The sequence below is a fragment of the Hydra vulgaris genome, chromosome 02 (genome assembly GCF_038396675.1).
Source record: "Hydra vulgaris chromosome 02, alternate assembly HydraT2T_AEP".
NCBI lineage: Eukaryota > Metazoa > Cnidaria > Hydrozoa > Anthoathecata > Hydridae > Hydra > Hydra vulgaris.
In genome coordinates, this window is record NC_088921.1 from 15,972,495 (window position 1) to 15,998,326 (window position 25,832).

The 25,832-nt window shown below is 28.2% G+C and overlaps 1 protein-coding gene across 7 annotated transcripts in view; it reads right to left on the reverse strand.

The window, feature by feature from the left end:
- Window positions 1-25,832, reverse strand: part of LOC136076765 (uncharacterized) — a 39,232-nt gene that overhangs the window by 4,849 nt on the left and 8,551 nt on the right. Inside the window, exons 2-5 of one of the 7 annotated variants that reach the window (XR_010636567.1) lie at window positions 13,627-13,674; window positions 3,385-3,432; window positions 1,618-2,965; window positions 681-1,272 (exon numbers count right to left, since the gene is read on the reverse strand). Coding sequence is in view for 4 of the 7 variants with exons in the window: in XM_065790210.1 (XP_065646282.1) it covers window positions 2,646-2,965; window positions 3,385-3,432; window positions 13,627-13,674 (416 nt within the window). In the remaining 3 variants the exon portion in view is untranslated. Of the gene's footprint in view, window positions 1-679; window positions 2,966-3,384; window positions 3,433-6,425; window positions 6,530-6,738; window positions 6,787-13,626; window positions 13,675-25,832 lie in introns of those variants that run through there. The other 6 variants (XR_010636568.1, XR_010636569.1, XM_065790210.1 and 3 more) reach the window with 6 other exon arrangements.

Here is a 25,832-nt window from a genome sequence, read left to right on the forward strand (position 1 = left end):
ATCTAACTGCTGATCTTGGAAACCATATATCAAATCCATTGGATTTGATATATGGTTTCCAAAATTAGCATCTGTTAAGGTTGCATCACTTTAGCGTGCTCGACACTTTCTTACTGCAGATTCTATTCATCACTATAAATCTCAAATCTGTCCTTGTATGGAATACTGTTACGATATCTGGGGCAGATCTTTTAATGATACCCTTTCTCTTTTAGACAAGATGTAAAAATGCATTGTAAACATAGCTGGACCCGCTCTTGCAGTCAACCTTCAGCCATTATTGCATCACCGTAATGTTGCTTCTCTTTCTCTTTTCTACAAATACTATAATGGACACTGCTCTAAACAGCTAGTGTCTTTTGTGCCTTTTTGTAAAATTCATTCTTATGTTACTTTAATTCATTATTCTAATTCTAAAAACAACAGCAACAAAATATTATAAATAATATTTATGACATTGGGCAGTGTGGCAAATTTTATTGTTTTATTTTTTAAAAGTCATAAGAATTTTTAAAGTCATTAAAAGTCATTTGGATTTTAAAAAGTCATATGGATTTTTAGAGTCTTTAAAAGTCATTAGTATTTTTAAAAGGTTTTCAATCAAATATTTATTTACTATGTAAATTGTAATGATTACAAAAAGCTTTTACCTTTTTTATTTTGTTTTCCCTTTTATTAATTACTTCTTTTCTTAATTTTTCTTTTATTAATTACTTTCTTTTATTAATTAATCTTTTCTTTATTTTTAGTTTATTTTGCTGTTATTTTGTCGAAAGTTTTTATTTAGTTATCCAGCAGATTTTTATTGCAATTAAAAAAAAATTGAAAAAGCAGTTGTCAAAATTTATAAATTATATATTACATGCGTGATAATTTAATGGTGTGGGATCACACGCCTTTCTTTAAATCAATGTGGGGTAGTTTTTAATCACCAAAAAAACATAATAGATTAATTATAAAATGGGTAACTTCCCTATCAGATTTTCTGACTATCTGATTAAAAAAAATCCTTGAAACTTTTAGGTTTTCAATGACCTCACCCAAAATTAACTAATTTTCCAGGTTTTCCAGGTAACATAACATAAGTAACCATATACCATAACCAGGTAAGATAGCAAGATCATTAGCTTCATCAAGTTTACAGAAGGTGCATTCAGCATAACTTGCAGAACAGGTGCAGAAGTTTACAGAAAGTGAATTCAGCATAACTACCCGAAATGAACATTCAGTGAGGGGCAATAACAGCAGAAAAAAGTTACAGAAGAAATAATTCTGAAAAGCAACTGGGACATATGCTTAGAACATACATACATACTGTATTTTTTTTTGGCAGTTTAAATTTTAATGACTTCTGAAGACATAATAGTTAATAGAATGCCTTAAAACTGTCTTTCAAGACAATTGATTTAAAATTAACTTTATTTAAAATTATTGCATGTTTTAATTAAAACCAATAATTTATTCATGAAATATAAAAGCATTTTATTCATCCATCATATTATACTCCATACTTTAAGAAAAACATTTAAAGAAACAGTATATGCAGATATGGACTTGTGCCAAACAACTCTATCTTTATCTAAAATGACTTATAATAGTGCAAAAAGCATAAAAGACTTAAAATAGAAGAAAAAAAAAATCTTTAGAAGATTGTTTTGAAGGTATCAGATTAACAAGAAATTTTAATGAACTATTTAAATTTTTATTGGTTAATCCGCAACTCATTTACAAACAACTCTCCAAACTTTTTATCAGTCATCAACTTTTATACTACATATACAATTATATGCATATACAGATGCACAAAACTCTATTATTGTTAGATGTGCAAATTGATAGTAATAACCTAGATTCGTTTCAATCCTTTCTATAAATCCAAAAAATTGTCGTTATTTTTATCAAATTCAATGATAAAAGTTTGAATGTCTTCTTTGGAAAATATTACTTTATTTTTAACAAGCAATTGGTATGCAATTTTACAAATATTTAAAACATATTTTTAAATGGAATCATTTTCCATCATCTGATAAATCAATTGATTGCTTTTGATGATGTGTTTTTGTTTTAAAAAAGTATAAAAAAAATAATTGCATTCAAATTTGTAATTGTTAAAAAAGAGTTTTTATCTACATTTTTGAGGTCACTAATAATCTTACACATAAAAGATAAATAAAATGGAAGAGATGACATGGATTTTGCAATCCAAGATTCCTTTAATGTCGCTTTTACAACATCTTTTCTTTCTTCTAAAACATTTTTTATGTAACTATTTATTCCATTTTCATTAAATCCCATTATTTGAATGGTTAACTTGTCACTATGCTCAGTAAATATATGTTGATATTGATCAATTGCATAAACTCTACCAGCAACTACATAATTGTATTTTTGAATTTCTGTTAAAGCATTTACAATTAGATAATTACAACTCAAACTTGGATTTATTAACTCATTTAAATATTTAAACTCATCTAATCCATCAATTATAAACAGTGCAGGATGATTACTAATATTAAAATCATTTAAAATATCTTTGTAGAAAATATTTAGTAATTCATTAATATTAGAAATATTTGATATTGATTAAGCCTCCTGCTTTCCAAATAAAACACAAGTTCAACATTTTTTCAAATTCGATCATTTGACTAATCAAGCAAACATTTTCTAAGTAACCATGTTTTTCCAATACCAGCTATTCCAGATATTAACATAACAGATTTTTCTTTCATAAAAATTTCATTATATGGAATAGGTGTATAATGCAATCGCTCTTTAAGAAATTTCTTTTGCACAACACTATAAACAGCATCTCTTTCAGAATTAACTGCATCAACAATACATAGATCAAAAAAATTATGCATTAGATCAATATTTGCGGTTGATTTTAATGGTGGTTGAACTTCATTGATTTTCCCATAATTTGTTAGATGATAACTTTTGAGTACTGCGCATATCTCAGACATATCTTAAAACAATAATTCATCATCATCATCATAATAATTATCATCATCATTATCATCACAGCCCTCCAAATTAGGAAAAATGAAATTGGCAATAATTTGCCAACATTATTCTGATAGAAGTAAGCATCAAGTCGGCTAAAGAAATATGATAAAAAGTTTACCATAAAATATAAAAACAAGGTCAGCGATTATCTTGCAGACCTCAAACACTTTTAGGTTGACAGTCGGCATTGTCAAATGCTGACCCTAACTCTGAGAGCTATCATCATTATCATCATCAACATTATCATCAGCATCATCGTTAATGATTATGATGATGATGATAATTATGATGATGAAATATAAAAATAATACATCATCATCATTAATATAATATAACAATAACTAAAATTTAGTAATTACATCTGTATTACATAATTACCTTTCTTAACATTACATCTGCAAGTGATTTCTGATAAATTTAGAGAATCTAAACGGTAGTTGTGTAAATTTGAATATAATACTTCTAATAAACTTAATAAAGTTAATTATAGTTATCGTTTCTATATAAACCATAGATATTAATTTTACCTATCATTAGAAATTTTTCTATAACAATTTAAAGTTATTTTAGAAAAATAAAGTTAATTATTAACTAAGAGTTAAAAAATAATGTAATTGAGTGGGACAAAAGCAAAAAGTATGGTGATAAGAATTAAAAAACTATTCAATGCTAGGCCGCTGTGTAGTGAAATACTAGGCAAGGTACTTTTCAGTTGAAACTAAGTTTATTATTATTATTTTTTTAAGTTGTTATTTTAATTTCCATTTTACAAAGCTAAAGCACCACTATACCATTTAATTGCATATAATAAGACAACAAATAAATTCAATTTTTAGCTTTTTTCATATAGTTAAAGACTTTTTTTCATAGTTAAATACCTTTTATATATAGCTAAAGACTTTTGAACAATTAAATGCAGTTAGATAAAAGGTTCAATTAAAAATTAAAAAAAGAATTAGAAAAAGCAAGGGTTGATGGGTAGAGCTAGAAAAAAAATTTATAATTCTTTAAATATTATAATTTTTTACTAACATTTATTATTTATTAAATATTTATACATTTTTAAACTCTAATTTACTTCCAACAAGGTTGCAAGCATTTTCTAGCAAGGTTGCAATTAAGTTACGAGTTACTTTGAAATAGAGGATAGCTTAAAAAGCTAGGAAACAGTTAACTAAAGGCTGAAAAAGTTGCGAGTTATATAATAAAGGAAAGCATGAAAATGGGTAAGAGTTATAAGGGCTTTAGGATGTGCAAGGAAATTGATTAATAAAAGTTTTTAAAGCATGAAGGGACAGATACAGTAAAAGGATGCAACTTGTTGATAAAAAAGCAAAGCAAGAATTAGTTTTGGTTTATCGTAATAGAAATGATAGCTTATTTGAGCAATGGCCATGATTAAAGAAACAGCATAAAAGAAGAAAGCTAAAGCCTGATGACGATGATGATGATCATGTTGATCTTAATGATGTTTATATATACATATACATACAAAATATAACATAAATTTTGAATTAAAAAAATACTTTAGGATGTATACATATTTATGCAACATCAGTCACAAACCTGACCCCGGCTATATTTTATCAAACCCAGCCGTGGCCCCGGTCATTTATCAACCCTGGTTGCTTACTATAGGTAGAATGTGCCAAGAAAAAAAATGTCAAAATTTAACCAAGTAATTACAAGCAAACTTGTGTTAAGATTATCCAAGTTTTTACTGGTTCTTGGTGTCTATGTTAGCTGTCTTATTCTCACTAGTGCAATATTTTAATCCAATTGCACAGTTTGGGGAGAAATGAATCGTTTCTTCATAGATAAAAGTAAAACTCAGCTCACTCTTAAAGCATGCAATTGAAAAAAATCAGAAAATAAAATCTTTTCAAAATGGATTTAAAATAACTGTTTTTTATAAAATCATTTAATTTTTATTTAAGTTTTATTTAAAGAGAAATTAATGAGTATAAAAAAAAGTAACTGTTATTGTCATTTTCTTGTTTGGTTAACACTACCTTTGGCAATTCTTGTACTGAATTAATTAGTTAATTAATAATAAGTTAATTAATAGTCTTTAAGTTAATTAATTAATAATAAGTTAATCAATACCCAGTTTTAGGCAAACACCTTTTGCCAATACCCCAATATTTTTTAATAGGCTGAAATTGTGGGTAATTTGGTGGATTGAGCTTTTTTGATACAAAACTAACCTTTCTAAATTTATACCACTCCAAAGTTTTTTTATGCTTAGTAGCACAAAGCTAAGTCAGGCAAAAACAAACAAAGTCTAGCATGTGATCGAATGAGTGGTAAAAGTTGCTTTTGAAGGCAATCTTGAATATAAATTTTGAATATCAAAGTTGATGACGTCACAAAAGCTCTACTCTTTTTTATCCTCTATTACAAATTGCTTGCCATAAGCGGAGTTTTTTGCCATATTTGCCTACAAGTTTGTATTTATACTTGTTGCTTAGACTTCCAGCAACAATTGAAACATAATATTTGACACCAGGAAGTTGACTAAAGTCACAACTTATGCAAGTCTTGTTGTCCATCAAAATGAAGCCATTCAATTTTGGCAATCTTACAACCAATCTAACTGCCGACCTGAAAGTGTTTGAGGTTGATGAAAAATTGTGGACCTAAATTCCAAGTTTTATGGTAATTTCTTTGTGTCAAATTTTTTTGCCGAATTGATGCCAACCTCTAACAGAGGCTTGTGTCAACATTTTTTGCAGACCTCATTTTTCTTAATATTCAGGATTGATGAATGCGCAAGATTTTTCTCAAATTTTTATATTGCTTCAATGACATTTTAATAAATTTTAATTTAAATAAACCTGCTAAGGAATATAAATTTAGTATAAAATAGTAAAAAAAAAAAAAAAAAGATTTGTTATCTTAATGCTTTCACATTTGGAGTAATGGACCATTTTTGGGTATTTCTGTTTCTAGGCCCCAATCGCAGTTATTTTTTTGAGAATTTGTTGGAAATTAACAAATATAATTAAGTTTGAAGTTTGCACAACACCTGAAGGTGTCTATCTGATATTATAAATCAGTAGATTACAATAGTGTGTCGAATCTAAAAGAAAATACCCCTTTAATAATAAATTAGCCCCTAAACTTCAAACGTGAAGGTAAAGAGTTAACGAGTTTTTTTTTGTTTTTTTTTACCAATTTATACAAAATTTAATTTAATTGGCAGGTTTTTAATTTAATGAAGTAATCTTTTCGAGTTGAAAACTTAAGGCCATTTAAAAGTAACAACCCCTCAAAATTGAGGAATGTAGAAACTAAGGAGGCCAAATATTGGGGTATTTTTGTTTGCAGGCTCTAATTACAGCAATTATTTGCAAAACATTTTCATTTGACATAATCGACTTTACTAAATTTACTTTATTTTAGTCATAGAACAACACCTGAAAGTGTCTGCAACACCAAAAAATCCAGTTGCACCACTATACAGCATGCCAATCAGAGTGGTCAAAACTCAATTTTGATGTCAGAAATATATTCCTTGAACCTAAAAATATGAAAACAGATGTAAATATGGCTATATGTAGGACTTTACTACTTTTGCTAACAGTTGGTATATTCCAGCCTATTGCGCATTGCTTTAGTTCAGAAGTATATTACTTAACAAAATATTATTTAAATCATTCATAAAGAGACATTGTTATTTAAAAAAATAAAATCATCATCATTATCATCATTATTATTTTTATTAATTACCTTTCTTGACATAACAGCTACAAGTGATTTCTGATGAATTTAAAAAATCTAAATGATAATTCATAAAGTTATTACTTATATATACTTCTATAGTTATTAGAAATCAAACTTAGTAATTGTCCATTGTTTCTTTGATTTATTATTTTAACTTCTTGCTTACAAAACAAAAGCATCACTATACCATTAAATTGCAATATAAAGTGCATGTGTTTTTTTAAACTGTGTCATTTAATAAGTTACAAAATAATAATAAAAAATAATGTTTTATAATTCAATACAATTTTTTAAACTTGTCACAGAACTTAGGTATCTTTGCAGATCACAGCGCTAATCTGCAAAGATACCTAAGCTAATTTAATGTGTTACACAAAGGAAAAAATAAGACAACAAAAACAAAGGTTAAAAAAAAGAATTTAAACTAATTAAAAATAACGATCGAAAAGTAAATTTTAAACAATGTAATATTTAGAGCAGTTTTTTTTTTAATGCATAATGGGTCATAAACAAGTTTTTGGACTGGAGTTTATGTTAACCTATATCTACAAAGAAATGAAAAAGGAGGTTTGTAATAGTCTCATTTTGAGGCCGTTTTGGGAAAATAGTCCAGAAAAACAAAAAACGGAAAATGCCGACAATTTTATAGCTCTTGGTGTGCAAAATCAACTGTTTACAATTGGATTAAGTCTATTGAAACTAACAGATCGTTGGAAAGAAAAAATCTTGTGGTAAACCTTTTATAATAGCATCAAAAGCCAACATTAGATATATTAAAAAATATTTGATCATCATTCTGGCTGTTTGCGTTGAAAGCTAAATTGTCATCAAAGTTACTTGTCAATGATTTTAAATTAAAAAAAACTAATATCAAATATCGTAAAAAAAGTAAAAGCCAACTTCTAACTGAAAATCAAAAGAAGCAAGTGAGACCAAATTGTCAACAAATGTTAGAAGAATATAAAAATATCCATTTTGTTTTTGTGAATGAATCGTTCTTAACTTATGCTTATATGTTGCAGCCTGGAAACTCTGGTTATTATTCAAGTGATACTAATCTAACTCCCCGCACGCAAAGTTTGGTTTTAAAGCCAAATACTAAATAAAAACTATTGGTTTAGCTTTGTATTTTACCAAAAGGTGTATCAAAACTGTTTTATAATCCTTCAAGAATGGCAGTGAACAAAACAGTCTATCTGGAAACCATAATTAAAAAGTATTTGGTACCTTTTATAAATAAACTTTATAGTACAGGAGAGTACATATTTCAGCTAGATACAGCATCTGCTCATTATACAAAAAGCATGTTAAATTGCCTAAATGAGAAAAAGTCAATTTTGTATCAAAATTGATCAATCCTGCAAATGTCCCTAAATCAAGGACAATAGAAGAATTTTGGGAAATTAAAAAATAAAGTTTATGACTGAGTGAAAACCATATTTTGGGTGTTAGGAAAAGACTTGACCATATAAGAAAACATGGAGTCTGATTTATTTTTTCTTTTCGAATACTAATTAACCATTACTTCATGGATAAAAACGAAATGGAGCTCCCTCGTAAGGTAAATTTTACATTTTCTTTTTTTAACGTGCAAAAAAACAATTATTTGCTTTGTTGTTAAGATAATATAACACTAAATTTAAACTTTTTTTTAACTAAAAATGGTATTTGGACTTTTTCCAGTTTAAAATAATGGAAAGCTTTATTATCATTAAATAATTTTTTAATTATGTTATTCAATAACTTTTAATGTTAATACCTTTAAATAATTAGTAAAGAAAAAGTCTATAGTGATTATTCACATATATTTTTTAATAAGAAATATATGTAATAGATTAGCCAATACAGTAGCGTTATATAAAAATGTTTAACTTGTTTAAAAATTGAATATAAAAATAAATATTTCAACAAATACTTTAAATTTTTTTACCAAACAAAAAAAAATTAAGAAAATAAAATTAAAAATTGTCCTAAATTTTTATTAATTTATCATATATCTGAAAAATTGGAAATTTGGTAATACTAAACCATATATTGTTAGGAAAGTACACATTTTATTACATTTAATTTGATAAATGTTTAACAACTACTTAATTTACAATGACCAATTTTTTAGTTATATTTAATTAGTTTTTTAGTTACTATTTTACTTGTTATAAAAGAACTGTGCGCAAGAAATACAATGTTAAATTTTAAAAAAAACTAAAATATCCTTGTGAACAGTCAAAGTTAATCCAAGATACCTCATGTTGAAGAAGAATGTTATTATTTCTATATTCAAGTCTGTATATTTCTTTATAATAACTTTCTGACTAGATGATAAAGCATGAATAATAAGTAGATAATAAAAGACATAGTGCTTAGCTGATATTTCGTCATGAATGATATTCTGTTGATTTTAAATGTGATCAGTAATCAGTTTTCTGCTTTGAAGAAGACTTCTAGCTACACTGTGTCAAAAAAGTTTTTATCCACATATTTTGTACATTTTTAAGTGTGTTAACTTTTTATTCAGCAAAGATAAGCATAATTTTAACTAAATTATACCAATTAAATATTTAAGATATATTGAAAAAAGATTTTTTAAAGTTATGAATAACAAATAAAATACAGAACTTTGAAATAACAAATGCATGTTTTTGTGCCAAAAAAGTTTTCATCCAGCATGCACTTTCACCTCAATATGTGATTAAATCAGTTATAAGGCAATATTTTTCTATATAAATTAGATTTAGTTAGATTTATGCATTATTTTTGTTAGATTAATGATTAAAAATGAGAGTTGCATTGGAAATTTGATCAGTTATTGTTAGGCTATGGAAGGAAGGAGAATCACAGAGAAATATAGGAGAAAAAACTGTGCAGTCCATTATAGTAGCTAATCAAATCAAGTATTTATAAGTCAAATAGTGTTATAAATTGGTTTTCTAAAATTAGTAACAAAACATGAACATTTATACAAATTGATATTAATGATTTTTACCCATGAGTTACAGCCGAAATGTTAGATAAAAACAATAGAATTTAGAAAAATCTATATTGCAATTACAGACAACACTACTTGTCTAATTAAACATGGAAATTAAAAAATTATAATCTATTATAAAATTATATATATATAAAATTATTATCTATTATAAAAGGAGACATGGAAGGAAAAAACCACGCACAAACACTTTGATGTAATGATGGGAAGCTACAATGGAGCAGAAATTCGTGAATTTGTAGACTTACATATTTTAAATTTCCTAGCTAAAACAGTTAAATTTAAATAGGCTTAACTTGCGATGATGAATTAACAATAATGCAAAAAAATCAGGGCCTCAATTTGTCAAAATCAAAAAATTACTATAAAAATAATGACGAATAATTGTACATTATTATAAAAATTCAAAGCACCGCCCCCACCCCCTCAAAATTAAAAAAGAAATATTGTAATAACCAATAGACTAAATCAAAACTCCTCCAATGAAAATATTTCACTTTTCTAAATGTATGTATGAAATGCTCTTAAAAAAAGTAAATTTAAAAATTTTGAGCTAAAATAGTTATTGATAGTAGTTTAGGCTATTTTGATAATTTTGTTTTTGGTAAAGAAATCTCAATATAGTTTATAATAACAATTCAAAGTTTTGTTGTTATTTGTTTTAAAAAATTTTTAAGAAATGATTTAATAAATTTTAACTAGTTCTGCGTTGAGTTTTAAAAAAACTGCTATTTTATAGCCACAAGTTATTAAAAACATCTATCATATCTCATTTTTTAAAAACATCTACAGTGGAGAAAAGAATTAGCCTCACCATGTACTGATCCAATATTTTGTAAATCTGTAAGCAAGTTTGTGCGGTGTATCTTTTGTATACATATAACTATTGTTACAAACAACAACTTTTTAGATTATAATATAGCATAAATAAATTGTGGTACATTTGATAAAATCGTAAAATGTATATTACTTGATATTTTCAGTAACAAATAGAATTAGCCTCATCAATAACTATTTTTAATTTACTTGTATATTTTGATCTGGTGATATGCATTTGTGACTTAACTTTTTATAATTATTTGTAAGTTGAACAAGGACTGTGAAATTAGTACTCATAAAATTTTTAACATTTGGTTTTTGATACCTTAATTTGAAGTGCCATTTTTATATCAATTCTTTTAATTTAGACATTCTTCCTGATGAGCCTACAGATGGTGAAACAATGTGTAGAAGACAACTAAAAATCAGATGAGCATTTTTACTAATTTTACAATTTCTTATAATTTATTGTTCGCTGAACATTTTATACTAGGATGGCTTATGTTGAATTGAATTATACTTTAAAATAACAACAACAACAACACTAACAACAGCAACAACAATAAAAACAGCAACAGGTAAATTGACATCTGTTATGCAATAAAACATCTTGAGCTCACATCCTAAGGGACGCAAAGATTATGGTTCTGTAATAGAGGCAAATACAATCTCTTCGTTTCATTGGAGGAGTGCCTCATTTAGAAGGCGACCAGGAATGCAAAGGGAGATGTTGGAAAACAATTAATAACATTTACAATTACTTTTGTACTTTGTTAATCTACTAATTATAAATTTATTTAAAACTGTTTGGTAAATGTATTTTTTTCCTTTTACATTGTTTCTGTATTTTGTATTGTTATTTTTGTGTATAGAAATTAGAAACAATAACACATGTGCCATAACATGTGAGACTGGCTTTAACTAGCAATAATTAATTAGTAAGTTTATGGCACCAAATTAAAGCTCTAACTTTTCTCTATCAAATAGTATATAAATTGTCTGATTATTTTTTGTTTAAAAAACAATTTAAAATGCCAAATCAACAAGTCCTAAAAACTTTTGTACAACTTTTATTGAAAAAAGCATGAAAATGAAAAACACGTTGTTTGGAACTACATTAAGATTGAAGGTTTCTTAAATGCTACAATTATAAATATATGGAGGGTTACAATCAAATTAAACCATTGGATCCAAAAGCTGGAAATAGAAGAAGGCCTACTTTTAATACACAAAACAAACACATCAAGTTAAGAAAAATGCTTAACCATCATAGATGTGTGTCACTTTCAAAGGCTACTAGAAGGCTTAGTTATCGCAAAAGCATTATCAGACAAATCTGAAAATACTTTAAAAAGCCTATTCTTTGTTTTTAAAGAAAAAAAATGACCAGACAGAACTCCTGAACAGAAACTTTAAGCTAGCCCAAAAAGTGGTCAACTTTAATTAAAATATCATTACTACAAATTTATTATTGACTATGAGTTTTACTTTGTAGAATAGAAAACTGGTAATAATAAATACAATTCAAATGATAATAGTAATAATGAATACTATGGTAATAAATAAATTCAAATGATCAAAATTTGACACCAGACATTGCTAAGTATTGTGACGTTGCAAAATTTGAAAAAAAAATACTTAAATGGATGGCTATCTCTCTAATAGGGGTAACATCAATTTACATTGTACCTTCTGGTCAAGCAATAAACCAAGAGATCTATTTAAAAGAGTGTTTAAAAAACACACCAAGTACATTTTTTGGTTCCATTTGGCAACATCTGACTATGCAAAGTCAGCAACAAAATGGCTGAAAAACCGGAAGATACCATTTGTTTAAAAAAGGGACAATCCAGCAAAACTTTCCAAATGCTATGTCAAGCCTTGAGCATCAAATTAGTTATTGTGCAAATAGACTTGACCTAAATGCTGAACAAAAGCTGGTATAAGTACCAATACCAAACTTGACCAAATTTGAAAATATGGAATCTTGCGATGCATATTTTATTCTATTTACATACAAAAAAATTTTTTTATCATGTTCATGCCTTTTATTAACTTAAGTTTAAAACCAGTCTAAAATCAAATGGTACAGGTGATTTATAGTATTTCACCTTTTTTTTTTTACTAACAGCTCCTGCTGATTAAAAATCTTTATTATTTTTGAAAAAAATTTACTGAGTTTAAATTATTTTTATTACTCATATTTTATTATATTTTATTCAACACAAATGTATTTAAATTCTAGATTTGTGAAATCTTTTTTCAACTTAAAGGTCCTGCATAATGGTCTTTTTAACAAAGATCTTTGTTTGCATTATTTAGCTTAGTATGTTTAAAAACTGAATAGCATTTAACTTTTTGTTATAAAGTATGTTTCAATTGAGTGATAGGTAAAAAAGCCATTTTAAAAAGTTTGATTTATTACTGTTCTTCTTATATTGAGAAAATAAAAATAAGATCAGAAAAGAAAAGAAAATATAAATAGAATAATTAAAATAATGCTTGTTAACACAACCCTCTCTAAAAGCTATTTCTCAAAACACAAACTCAAGAAACTCAAAAAATGGCCTCTGCATGGATAAACAAGTTGAGCAAGATATTAAGGATGCAGTCCAAATTTTCAGTTTTGAGTCACAAACAAAATTCAAACAACTTTAAACTTTTGTTTTATATTATGCTTATAAAAAAAATAAAATTATGAAACGTTGATAAATGTTTATGAGAGAAATCAAAATAAGGTTTCACTTGATAAATGAATATAACAAAGTTGTGTTAATCAAACAGTAATTTATTAAGTGAAGATTGTGTAAAAGTTGAAAGCAATTAAAGATAATAACCTCTAGTAACCAATGATCACTTAGATAAGCAACTGACAAAATAAACACAAATAATGGTTGTAGCAATATTAAAAAAAGCAACCAAACAAAGCTAACAAGAAGCTTAACTTGATGTAAAGTATTCTTCCACAATGTAATAAAAGTCATACTAATAATAATCATTGAAATTAAATCTGTCACCATTTTTATTGAACTTTTTAAGCAAACAAACTTAATTCTGATTGTTAATGTTAAATAAAGCATTATACTTACCTTTCTTAGCAGAACCGTCTGAAGAACTTTCTGGTGAATTTGAAGTTTCTAAATGATATGTTAAAATAATTTCTCCTAACAAAAAAAAACTTTTATAATAAATATAGAAAATGAGCTATTATATATAATAATATAATATAACAATATATATAACAAATATATATAACAATATATATAAAAACAAACAATATATATAACAATATATATAATAAATAATAATAGTTTATATAATAATATATATAATAATATAATACATATAAATAAGTCAAAAAAAAAACGCAATAAATATGACTAGAAAGTTTATTTGTTTAATGGTGTTTTTTTATTTTTATTTTAATATTTTTTTTTTAAATATTTTGAAAACATGCGAGGAAAGTTGCTCTATCAACTGACAAATAGGTAAAACATGTGAGGGGTGTTGCTATATTAACTATCTTATAGCCTGTTGCAATAAGGGAATGCTGCTACATCAACTATCTTATAGTCTGCTGCTACAAAGGAGGGCTGCTACATCAACTACCTTATAACTGGCTGTTATAAGGTAGTGCCGCTACATCATCTGAGGGTTTGGTTTGGGCAAGCAATCTATGATTTAAAAATGATAGATTTTTCTGGCTAATTATTCCTACATGTTACAATTATTTTTTGAAGCAAAATGTGGAATATACTTTCTAGATAAAAGTTTAACTCTTATGTATCTGTCTCAACTCATTTCTCCAACTACAGCTGCTGCTTCTGTAACTAATTTAAGATTTCTACACTTTGAGAATGGAATAGAAAATCCTCTAAAGTCAATTTTTGCATAATTTGTATAGCATTTTCAAGTAAATATATAATATAAAATCTATCTTTATATTTCAATGAAATATACATTCTTACAACTGATCATCATCGACATTGCTCTGAGTGCCATTTATGGAATCAATTATATATATATATATATATATATATATATATATATATATATATATATATATATATATATATATATATATATATATATCAGAAGATCAGAAGAGATACTAACTAATGCTTCTAAACTGCATTTGTTAGACGAAAAACAAATCATAGAACTTCTGTCTCTCTAATGCTTTGGTTAATATAAAGGTACTTTCTATATCTGAAGAACCAATAACCATATTTCTTTGAATTCTTTAGTCCATTAAAAATTCATACTTAAGTATTGGCATCTTTGACTTGCTCAAACATGTGCAATTACTTAAATTAAGACAATCATATGTCAAGCAAAGCAAAACTTTTTAACTTAGCAACTGATACTGTTGAAGTCTTTGATTCTACTTTCAAAGCTACACTCTTTACATTTTAGGAATTTTAACAAAATTTTGTTAACATTTACCAAAACTCTAGAAACTATTGTGTATGAATTGGTAGTCTTGGTTTTAATTTAAAAAAAGAATAGTGCTGTATGACCTTAACAGTCGGAAGTTTGTGAGAAATAAGTTTACATTAATAACAGGACAAGTTACAAAGAAAGAGCTGCATTTTTGTAACAGCTATAGTTTGTCACAAAAATCAAAATATTTTATAATTTTCTAAATATAAGCTTAGTTTAATTCAATTTGCAAAACAAAATTCTAAAAATAGATTTAAATTTAATAAACAATATAATGATAAATTATTTGGTATATATACAGCAACATATCTAGGCCGATTTTGCTACCGGTATACTGGTATGGGCCCCCAAATTTCTGCCTAAACTCAATTTAAAATTTTATATTAGCATCAAGTTTGTAAAACTTGATGGTAATAGTTTCTCCGCGCAGCGGCCTTGTTCGTCAAGGTTCGTGTTTCGAAGTTATAGAGTTGAGAGAGGGTTATGACCACAATTAAGTAGCCTCCTCATTTGTAGTGGCCTTCTGGGCCTTGGGGAGGTGAAATAGCAAAAAAAAAAAAAAAAAAATATAAAGGTTTTAAAGTTAATTAATATAAAATTGTTTAAAAAACATATAAAAATAAAAATAAAACAATTTTTTATTACTTATTGTCTTGCTGTTTTGTGATAAAGTTTGTTAAGATAATTACAAAATAGATATTGTTGTTTAAAAAAACGTAAAATTTGAAAAACGACTGTTTAAACAGATTGTAAATGTATTTTAAGTCAATCAGAATGTTTAATTCAAATTCAAGTGGATTGAATATGTTAAAATTGAATTAAATGTAAAACACATTTGATTGGATTAAAAAATGAAACGCTTAACATTTTATATTTTTAAATAAAAACATAAACTTTTTACAAATACTCTTTGAGTTTGTCCTCCACCTACATTTTCATATAATGACACTATAAAAAAACTATAATTTACAATACGATTAAATTCTATAAGCTTCAAATTTTTTCATTTCAAATAAAAGCAAAATTGCATTAAAAATATTTAAATAGTAAATTAATAAAAGTTTTTTAAAACATAATAACATTTTAATAATCATGCTAAAAAACTGGATTTGAAAAGTAAAAGAATAACAACAAAAAAATGTTATTAACTTATGAATGAATTTATTAAAATTTTGAATTTTAGATTTAAATTTAATAAACCATATACAGATAAATTATTTGGTATATATATACAGTGACGTATCCGGCTTTATCCAGATTTTAAAATAAGATAAGATAATTTTAATTTAATCGGCTAGATTATTTATTTACTAGTCAAGAAGGAAACATTGTAATAGCAGAGCTAATCGAGACAAGTTCCCTTTGAAGTACTACTCATTCGCTGAGTAGTTATTAATGTTATTAATAACTACTCAACGAATTATTATAACATTAATAACAATTAATGTAATTAATTGTTATTAATGTTATAATAATAATTATAATTTACAATGCAATTAAATTCTATAAGCTTTAAACTTTTTCATTTCAAATGAGAGCAAAATTGCATTAAAAATATTTAAATAATAAATTAATAAAAGTTTTTTAAAACATAATAACATTTTAATAATCATGCAAAAAACTGGACTTGAAAAGTAAAAGAATAAATTGAAAAATAGTTATTAACTTATAAATTAATTAAAATTCTGAATGAATTGACCCTGTTATGTAATAAACAAGCTATGTAATAAATCTTTTTAGCCTATTTAAAAGAAACATAAAAATATTGTTTATTAAATGTTGTAGTTATTGCTTGCTTATTAAATGTTATAGTTAAAACTTCTCATGCGGATAAAGCAAGTAAATGAAAATGAGCGGCGAATTAATGCGTTAAAGCTGTCATGTTGTAATAAATGTAACATTATTTTGGTTAATTATTTATATTTTTATTTGGAAAAACATAAAATACATAAATTTGTGTTCTAAAAAAAAAACTGATCCTCTAAATGCAGACAGGATTTTGAAACCAATCTTTATAAACTAATTAATAGTAAAATTTTTTACAACTTTATTCAAAATGAATAATATTTTTATAAAGTGTTTGTTAAAATCACTACAATTTTATATTAATAAATAGTAAATTACAAAGTAATATAATAAGGATTAAAAAAGCCTAAAAGTGCCTAAAATAAATAGAAAATAATAGTTTTGCTTGATAGAATAACTATAAACAAATGCAACTAGAAAAATAGTTAGAAAACACATTACTTATATATTTTTATATAATTCTGACATATATAAAATTTGCCGAATGGTCACACACAAGCAGTGAACGCCCGAGGAAAGAAATGAAGTACATTAGAATAAAGGAGAATTATTTTTCAAACAAAGCATATTTTGACAGTTGGGTAATTCCATGTAAAAGTGGGACAAAAAATTGAAATTTTTCAGTCACCCTATCAGATTTCTTTCAAATTTGAACCAGTGGTACCCATCAATATAACAAAAAAAAAAAATAAAGTTTGAGCTCCCAAATCCAAATGGTTCAAAAGTTATGACATTTTAAAATTCAGCCTGAAACGCTCTATTTCTTTCCACTTCCGCCATTATGAACTTTATAGTAGGTTGCGCTTTCATTAATTCCCGGAGTTGCCTAAGTCTCATTGATTAGATGTTTTTTTCAAATTAAGTAGGTGATCCTAGGCTATCTTTATAAAAAAGAAGGTTTTGGTTTCTTAAAGCATAGAAAAGGTATTTTATTTTGAAGTTTAGACAAAAAATTTCTTTATTTAGCATCTATTCTCTATTAAAGATTTTATAGCGATACTTATTGTGTGAATAATTTAAGTTCTAGTAGAGAAATATGACTGCAAATTGGTATCTGACCATTTTTAAAGGTGTTAAATACAAAGATGAAGAGAAATTAACCTAATTCCTAATATTTTAAAAAATATTAGGAATATCTTCAAAATAAAAATATTCAAGAATATCTTCAAAAGGTTCGATCCCAACCAAAGATGCATATGTTGTGAGATGATGTTCACTTTCTAGGTTGATTCCAATAGAGCACTTTTGACTGTTTGCCATGACTAAGAAACTGAATTACCAAACAAGATTTAATAATTATTTAATCTAAAATTAAAATAATTTTTTTACATTGAAATTTGTTATTATTAACTGCTGTTTCAAAACTATATTTAGACACATAGCTGATGTCCCAAACCTATTTTTACACATCACAGCAGGCGTTGCAAGACTATATTTTTTATGATAATTCACTTCACAAAATTTTATGTCTATATCAAAATCAACCTTAATAAACAGTTTTTACACACCACAATTGAACCCATGAGAGTCAATTTGTGAAAATGTTACCCCGTTTTATGGTTAAGTAATATTATACCATTTTAAAATTCAAAATTTATTTTAAAATATTAGGAATTGGGTTAATTTCTCTTTATCTTTGTATTCCACACCTTTAAAAATGGTCAGGTACCAATTTTTAGTCATATTTCTCTACTAGAACTTAAATTATTCACACAATAAGTATCGCTATAAAATCTTTAATAGAGAATAGATGCTAAATAAAGATTTTTTTTTTCTAAATTTCAAAATAACATATCTTTATTATGCTTTAAGAAACCAAAACTTTCTTTTTTATAAAGATAGCCTAGGATCACCTACCTCATTTGAAATAAAAATCGAATCTATGAGACTTGGGCAACTTTGGGAATTGAAATTGGGAAATGAAAGCGAAAACCATGGTTACAGAACAAAAAACTTGACTGGCCATTTTAAAATAAAAAAAAAACTATCAAAAAATTTAAATTTCACTATTTTATCTACATTTTTGAATTCAGCACCCTCAAAAATGGTCAGGTACCAATTTTTAGCCACATTCTTCCACTAGATCTTAAATTATTTAATTAAAAGTACAACTACAAAATCCATAATGGGGGACTTCCTAACAAAAAGAACGTTTTAGGCTAAATTTCAAAACATCATAACTTTTGAACCGTTTGGATTTGGGAGCTCAAAATTTGCATTTTTTCATGTTTCCTTAATAGGTACCACTGGTAAAAATTTAAAGAAAATCCAAGATGTGACTGAAATGACTGTCTCACTTTTACATGGAATTACCCAGTTGTCAAGACAAAAATAAAGATTAATAGAGGAATATTAAATATAAATAAGACAGAAAATGCACCTAAACATTACTAACAATAATAATAAAAAATAAATAGCTGTATAAATACTAATATGAAGTAAGGTAAACAAAAAATATATCACCAAACAAAAAATAAATAAAACAAAAAATTATGCATACAACAATGAAAGGCCTCAGAATGGAAAAAAAACATTAATGCCAATGTGTAAACATAATTTGTGTAGTGATTAAGTAATAAACATCTCCTCAGAGTCGCGTCTATTATTATTGGCGTTTTGATGAGGATCAGCACTTATAACTAGTTTATCCCGTCAGACAAACGTCATCGCCACCATATGCTTTACCCCGCGACTTACACCTATTCCATACTGCAGTAAAAAAGGATTCACTACAAATAGCCAAAACCCAACCATACCCAAACTTGTAAAACACTAATATTTTTTTGATGATATGATATAAAAAGTGTCGATCTACTGCACAATATAAATAATTATAAAATCACTTACCATACCACCGGAAGAAAAAACTAAGCACAATAAATTAAAATTCAAATAAAAACACCAGAAACAAAACTAAAACAACTAAAGTGTGCAAACAAAAAATACTAATAAAATTTCCCCTTAGACCATTTAAACCACATAGGTACTTCCAGCACCCATGAAGCAAAAACAATCAAATGGCAATATACCCTATTAAAAACCCTTTTAGAATTAAATAAAACGCAATAGAGTCTTCAAAAAACTCTAACACTGTCATAGATACTTCATTCGAATTTTGTTAACCAATCCTAAAGTGTAAGAAAATGAAACAACTCTCGCAAATTAAAAACATAACTAAAAATCAAGTAATATATATATATATATTTTCTTAAACATCTTCGCTTCCAACAAGGCTGCAAGCAGCCACTAATTAAAGTTGGAAGTTACTCAAAGAGAAAAGATGAAGATTGTAGAGCAAGATAACGATTGACGGACGACTTAAAAGATTGCAAATTATATGAATCAGGAAAGCAAGATGAAGGAAGGGAATTCCAAAGAGCTGATGTTCGAGGAAAAAAACTAGACGAATAAGCGTTTTTGGAGCACTTAGGAACAGTCACAGAAAAAGGATGACACTTAATTGAATGACGAGTAACACGAGAATGAATTATAGTAGATGGCACAAGAGACGCTAGCTCTTTAGAGCAGCGCCCGTTATAGTATTTGTAGAAAAGAGAAAGAGAAGCAACATTATGACGATGTGATAATGGTTGGAGGTTGGCTGCAAGAGCAGGTCCAACAATGTTTACAATGCGATTTTGCACCTTGTCTTAAAGAGAAAGGGCATCATTAGAAGATCCGCCCCCAGATATGGCAACAGTATTCCATACAAGGCCGGATTTAAGATTTATAGAGATAGAGAATAGAATCCGAAGTAAGAAAGTGACGAGCTCGATAAAGAGATGCAACCTTAGCAGATGCTAATTTTGCAACTGATTTAATATATGGTTTCCAAGAAAGATTGGAAGTAAGAGTTAATCCTAGAAGATGAAGAGTAGGTGACTCATCGAGTACATCACTGTTCATAAATATAGGAAGATCTAAATTATTGCGATAACAATTGGCTGAAAAAAATTGAGTTTTATCTGAATTAAAGTTCACCAGCCACTGTGAGCCCCATGTTGTAGCAGAAGTGAGACCCTTTTCAAGCTCAAATGCCCCCTCCAAGCAATCAGAGGGTGATGGTTTCTTATCACGAAAAGAGTAAATGGTAGTATCATCAGCAAACAATGCCACCTTAGATGTGACAATATCTGGAAGATCGTTAATGAAATTTAAAAAGAGTATAGGGCCAAGGATAGAATCTTGAGGAACCCCTGAAGTAACAGAATAAGAAGAAGAGTGTTGTCCATCGAGGACAACTTTTATGCTACGATTGGAGAGGAAGGATTCAATGATCTTAAAGATGTTGCCGGATATACCATAAGAAGAAAGCTTATGGAGAAGACCAGCATGCCAAACTTTATCAAAAGCTTTTGAAATATCAAGAGCGATGGCCTTAACCTCTCCACCTTTATCTAATGCACGATAAAACCTGTCAGTTATTACTGTTAGCAAATCAGCTGTAGAACGAGAAGAGCGAAATCCATATTGATGGTCAGAAAGTAAGTTATTAGATTCAAGATGAGAAATTAAGTGTTTGTTAATTAAAGATTCAAAACCTTGCTTATGATAGGAAGAAGACTTATGGGACGGTAGTTAGACGAATCGGATCGCTCTCCAGAATTTTTGAAGATAGGGATAACAGATGCCGCTTTCCAGCAGGCTGGAAAGCAAGACTCTGATAAGCACTTGTTGAATAGTTTTGAGAGAATAGACGACAGCTCCGGAGAACACTTCTGCAAGACAATAACAGGTATGTTGTCCGGGCTACAAGCTGTAGAAGAGTCTAGGCAGGAAATCACTTTAGATACAGATGCTGGAGTGATTTGAATGTCAAGCAATGGATCAACCTGTTTGTTGGCAATATCAGGTAGAACGCAATTAGTGGAATCAAGAGATGATATTGATGAAAAGTTTTTAGCAAACAGTTCGGCTTTGTCTTTAGGTGAGGTGACAAAGTCTGAACCATACAAGAGAGGTGGAATTATAGATTTGCCCTTATTATTGATATTATTAAAGATTCTCCAGAAGTCACGAGAGCCTAATTTTTGAGATGAGATTTCATGAACTGAGAATAGCGGGTTTTGGCGTTAGACAAAACCTTTTTACAATTGTTTCTAGCAGTAATAAACAGACGTCTGTTTTCTGGAGAATTGTTTTGCTGATAAATATGGAAGTAATGGTTTCGATTGGCAATTGCAGCAGCACAGTGTGAAGAAAACCATGGAGGAGAGTGAGGCTTGACCTGGAATCGCCGAGAGGGAATAAAAGATTCCATGCCAGCCTGAATCCACGAAGTTATGTAAGAAGCACATTTGTAGTCAGGAAGACGAAAGATTTCTACCCAAGGGCCATCACGAAGAAAATCACGGAAAGAATCCCAGTCAGCTTTACTGTAGTTGTAAGAGGTACGATAAGAGGGGGATTCAGGTGACGAAGAAGAACGAGATATTAGTTTTAGAGAAATCAAACTGTGATCAGAAGAACCTAAGGGTGAATGTGGAGAAACTGAGTACTGACTAGGATCAGAAACAAGACATAAGTCGAGTAGAGAAGGTAAATGATTCGGGTTGTCTGGAAAGCGAGTTGGAAAGTTGACTATTTGATTTAGGGATTGAGAAAGGCAAAAGTTGTGGGCTTTAATGCCTGCCGAATCACTGACACTTGAGCCAAGCCATTCAGAGTGGTGAGCATTAAAGTCACCAACAACAACTATATTAGCTGATGGATAAAGAGAGAGGGCTTGGTCAATATGATCAGAAATAACGTCAAAAAGTGTGCAGTCTTGAGATGAAGGAGAGCGATATAGAACAAAGAGAAAGGCAATAGAGTGAAGTGGTGCTAAATGAAAGCACATAAAAGAATAGTCTGTGGATTCAAACCTAGTTTCACGACAAATGGGTGAATTCTTACGTATGTAAATGCCCATACCAAGCATGTGACTATTAGAGTCTTTGTGAATTAGAGGAAGATAACCATCAACACTAAGATCACAAGATGAGACAGCCGAACTCAAATTAGTCTCACAAAGAGCAAGTAGGTCTGGTGAACTTTGCAAGAGATAAGACTCAACAGAAGAAAAGTTACTTCGAAGACCACGAATATTAGTGAATGATAGGTTTAGAGAACTTGGTGATGATGATGGTTTTTTGTGTTTTATAGTTTTTGGTACTTTATTCATTTTCAAATTAGATTGAAGAACTCTACTCAAAGCATAGATAGTACTTAGAACACTGTTTAATAGCCCAACCAATTGCCTCATTACTACTAATAAACCTTAAGCCGTAACAAAGGGCTCCAAATGTGGCTTCCGCAATGCACACCAAAAGTACAAATAGGGACACCATCCATGCGCAACATGGCACTGTTAAATACTTTGATATTTTTCAGCTGTTGATGGAATCAGCCTCTCTGAGAGCTACCACAGAGTTCGGGAAACCTGACTACCAGCCGGCCTCAGAACCATATAACTGAGTTTTAGAGCTGTACCCTCATTAGGAGATAACAGAATGAGTTGCCTTGTCATAAAAACAGAGACACAAGTAAAACCCATGCATTGAGTCAAGAAGATCCAGCATTCAACATCCTAAACTGGAAACAATGTATTAAAATACATCTGCGCCAGCCTAATAGATGAAGAAGGGGTGCGAGGCTGGTCAACAGATAGAATCTGTTTACCCCTTAAGTCTTTGCCTAGGAGGCCTTCTACAAGACAGTAGCTGAGTTCATTTAACATCTGCCCAAGATGAGTATTTTTATCGAGACACCATCTCTAGCCTTTACTCAACCAAGAGCCCCAAGGCAGGGGGTGTTTTAAATCGGAGTTGGCATCTCCTAGCCTTTGCCTAAAAAGGCGTATCCAACAAGGCAGCAGGACATGAAGCAGATTGTACTAGGTTACATGTTACCAGTAGCAGGAAAACCTGATCTGACTAAAATATGAAAGTAGAAAAAAATAAATATTGCCTGCAAAAATGTAAAGATTTAAACATGTAGTGAAGGATATAAGAAAATCTTCGAACAATAATAAAAGACGAAAATTGTGCATGCGAAAATTAAAACAAAGCTGAGTAATGAATTTAAGATAATACAGCATAAAAGTTTTTTGATAATGGAAATAATATGAAAATCAGCGGATAAACAACATATTAAAGAATATTGTAATAAGATTAACTAAATACTAAAATAAGAGCAGATAAATTTTAACCAAATAAGTGGTTAAAAGATCATTTTTGGGTGATATTACAATAATATGTTGTGATATAATAACAATGTTCGAAGCGGAAAAAAATATAGTTTAGAAGTAAAGCTTTCTCTACGGTCCGAATTAAAAGTAACTTTGAAACAATATCTAAATTGAAATTTCAAAAAAGTAAAGCTTTCTCTAAGGTCCGAATTTAACGTAATTTTGAGACGATAACGAAAAAAACAACATAAAAAAAAGACGTCCATAAACAAAACACGTCGAAAGCGGCTGGTTAAAAACAATCGCTATTATATATATATAAATAAATATATATAAGTTACAATACAAATTTATATGTATATGAACCCAAAATTCAAAACTCAATCACACATGATAACCTCATATACATGACATACAAATCTATATCTACATTACAATCATATACTATCTATTAAAAGAAAATATTATCTAAATAAGAATGAGTTCAAACAAAGATAGTTTATCTAATAAAATAACAAAAAGCATGCAAACGATGTAAACAGGCTGCATGTGCATAAGGGTGTATAGGTGTTATGTGTAAATCCGTGCTGTTTATGTCGTTTAATAGAGTCTTGTGTTGTTAGTAACAAACGTAAAAGATTTATCTCTTAACTACATTAAACCAGCCCAGTCATACTCCAGAAAATCATGATGGATTAAACACCTATGCATGGATTTATAACTAACTTATGGCTAAAAAACCAGCCCATGCGTCTTCCAGAGACAAACAACTTCTTTCGCGGTGAAAGTAATTGTGATTTGGAAAATAGTCGTGCTCGATGACCGTAACACTAACCCTTACGGGCTAAGCCCAATATTATTTATAAACTTATAATTGATATATATATGTTTTTTTCTACTTTCAAATATTTGATTTTTAGTTATGATATTAAGTTGCGTTTGGGTATGGTTGGGTTTTGGCTATTTAGAGTGAATCCTTTTATGCTGCAGTATGGAATAATTATAAGCTTATGAAATAACAGACAAATCTGCATTTAGTTTATGGAAGTAAGACCAGATAAATTCAAGCCAAATGAGTGTTTAAAAAATTATTTTGGGTGATAAACCAATAACATTGGTTGTGATATAAAAACGATGTGCAAAGCGGGAAAAACATTGTTAAGAAGTAAAGTCTTCTCTTTGGTCCGAATTTAAGGTAACTTTGAGACCATATCGAAGTTTCCGAAAAAGTAAAGTTTTCTCAACGGTCCGAATTAAACGTAGTTTTGAGACCATAAATATTTATATGCATATGGAAAAACAGACAAATCTGCATTTAACATTCCAACCACATACTATATATATTTAATTGTAATGTTTAAAAACTAATAAATAGTAAAATTTTTTACAACTTTATTCAAAATGAATAATATTTTTATAAAGTGTTTGTTAAAATCACTACAATTTTATATTAATAAATAGTAAATTACAAAGTAATATAATAAGGATTAAAAAAGCCTAAAAGTGCCTAAAATAAATAGAAAATAATAGTTTTGCTTGATAGAATAATTATAAACAAATGCAACTAGAAAAATAGTTAGAAAACACAATTAATTACTTGTTCACTAATAATTAGAAAGTGGTTTATAAAATCATAGTTATTTTTCAGAAAAAATTTTAAAAACTTATAACAAAATAATAACTAAAATCTGATAAAAAAGTAAACACACACAATTTAAGTCAACCAGCACAAAAAAAACTAAACACACACAATTTAAGCCCAACAGAAGAAATAAACTAAACACAAATGATTGAAGTACACCAGCAGAAAAAAAACTAAACACACACAACTTAAGTCCATTAGCAGAAAAAAAATAAGCACACAAAATATAAGTCCAC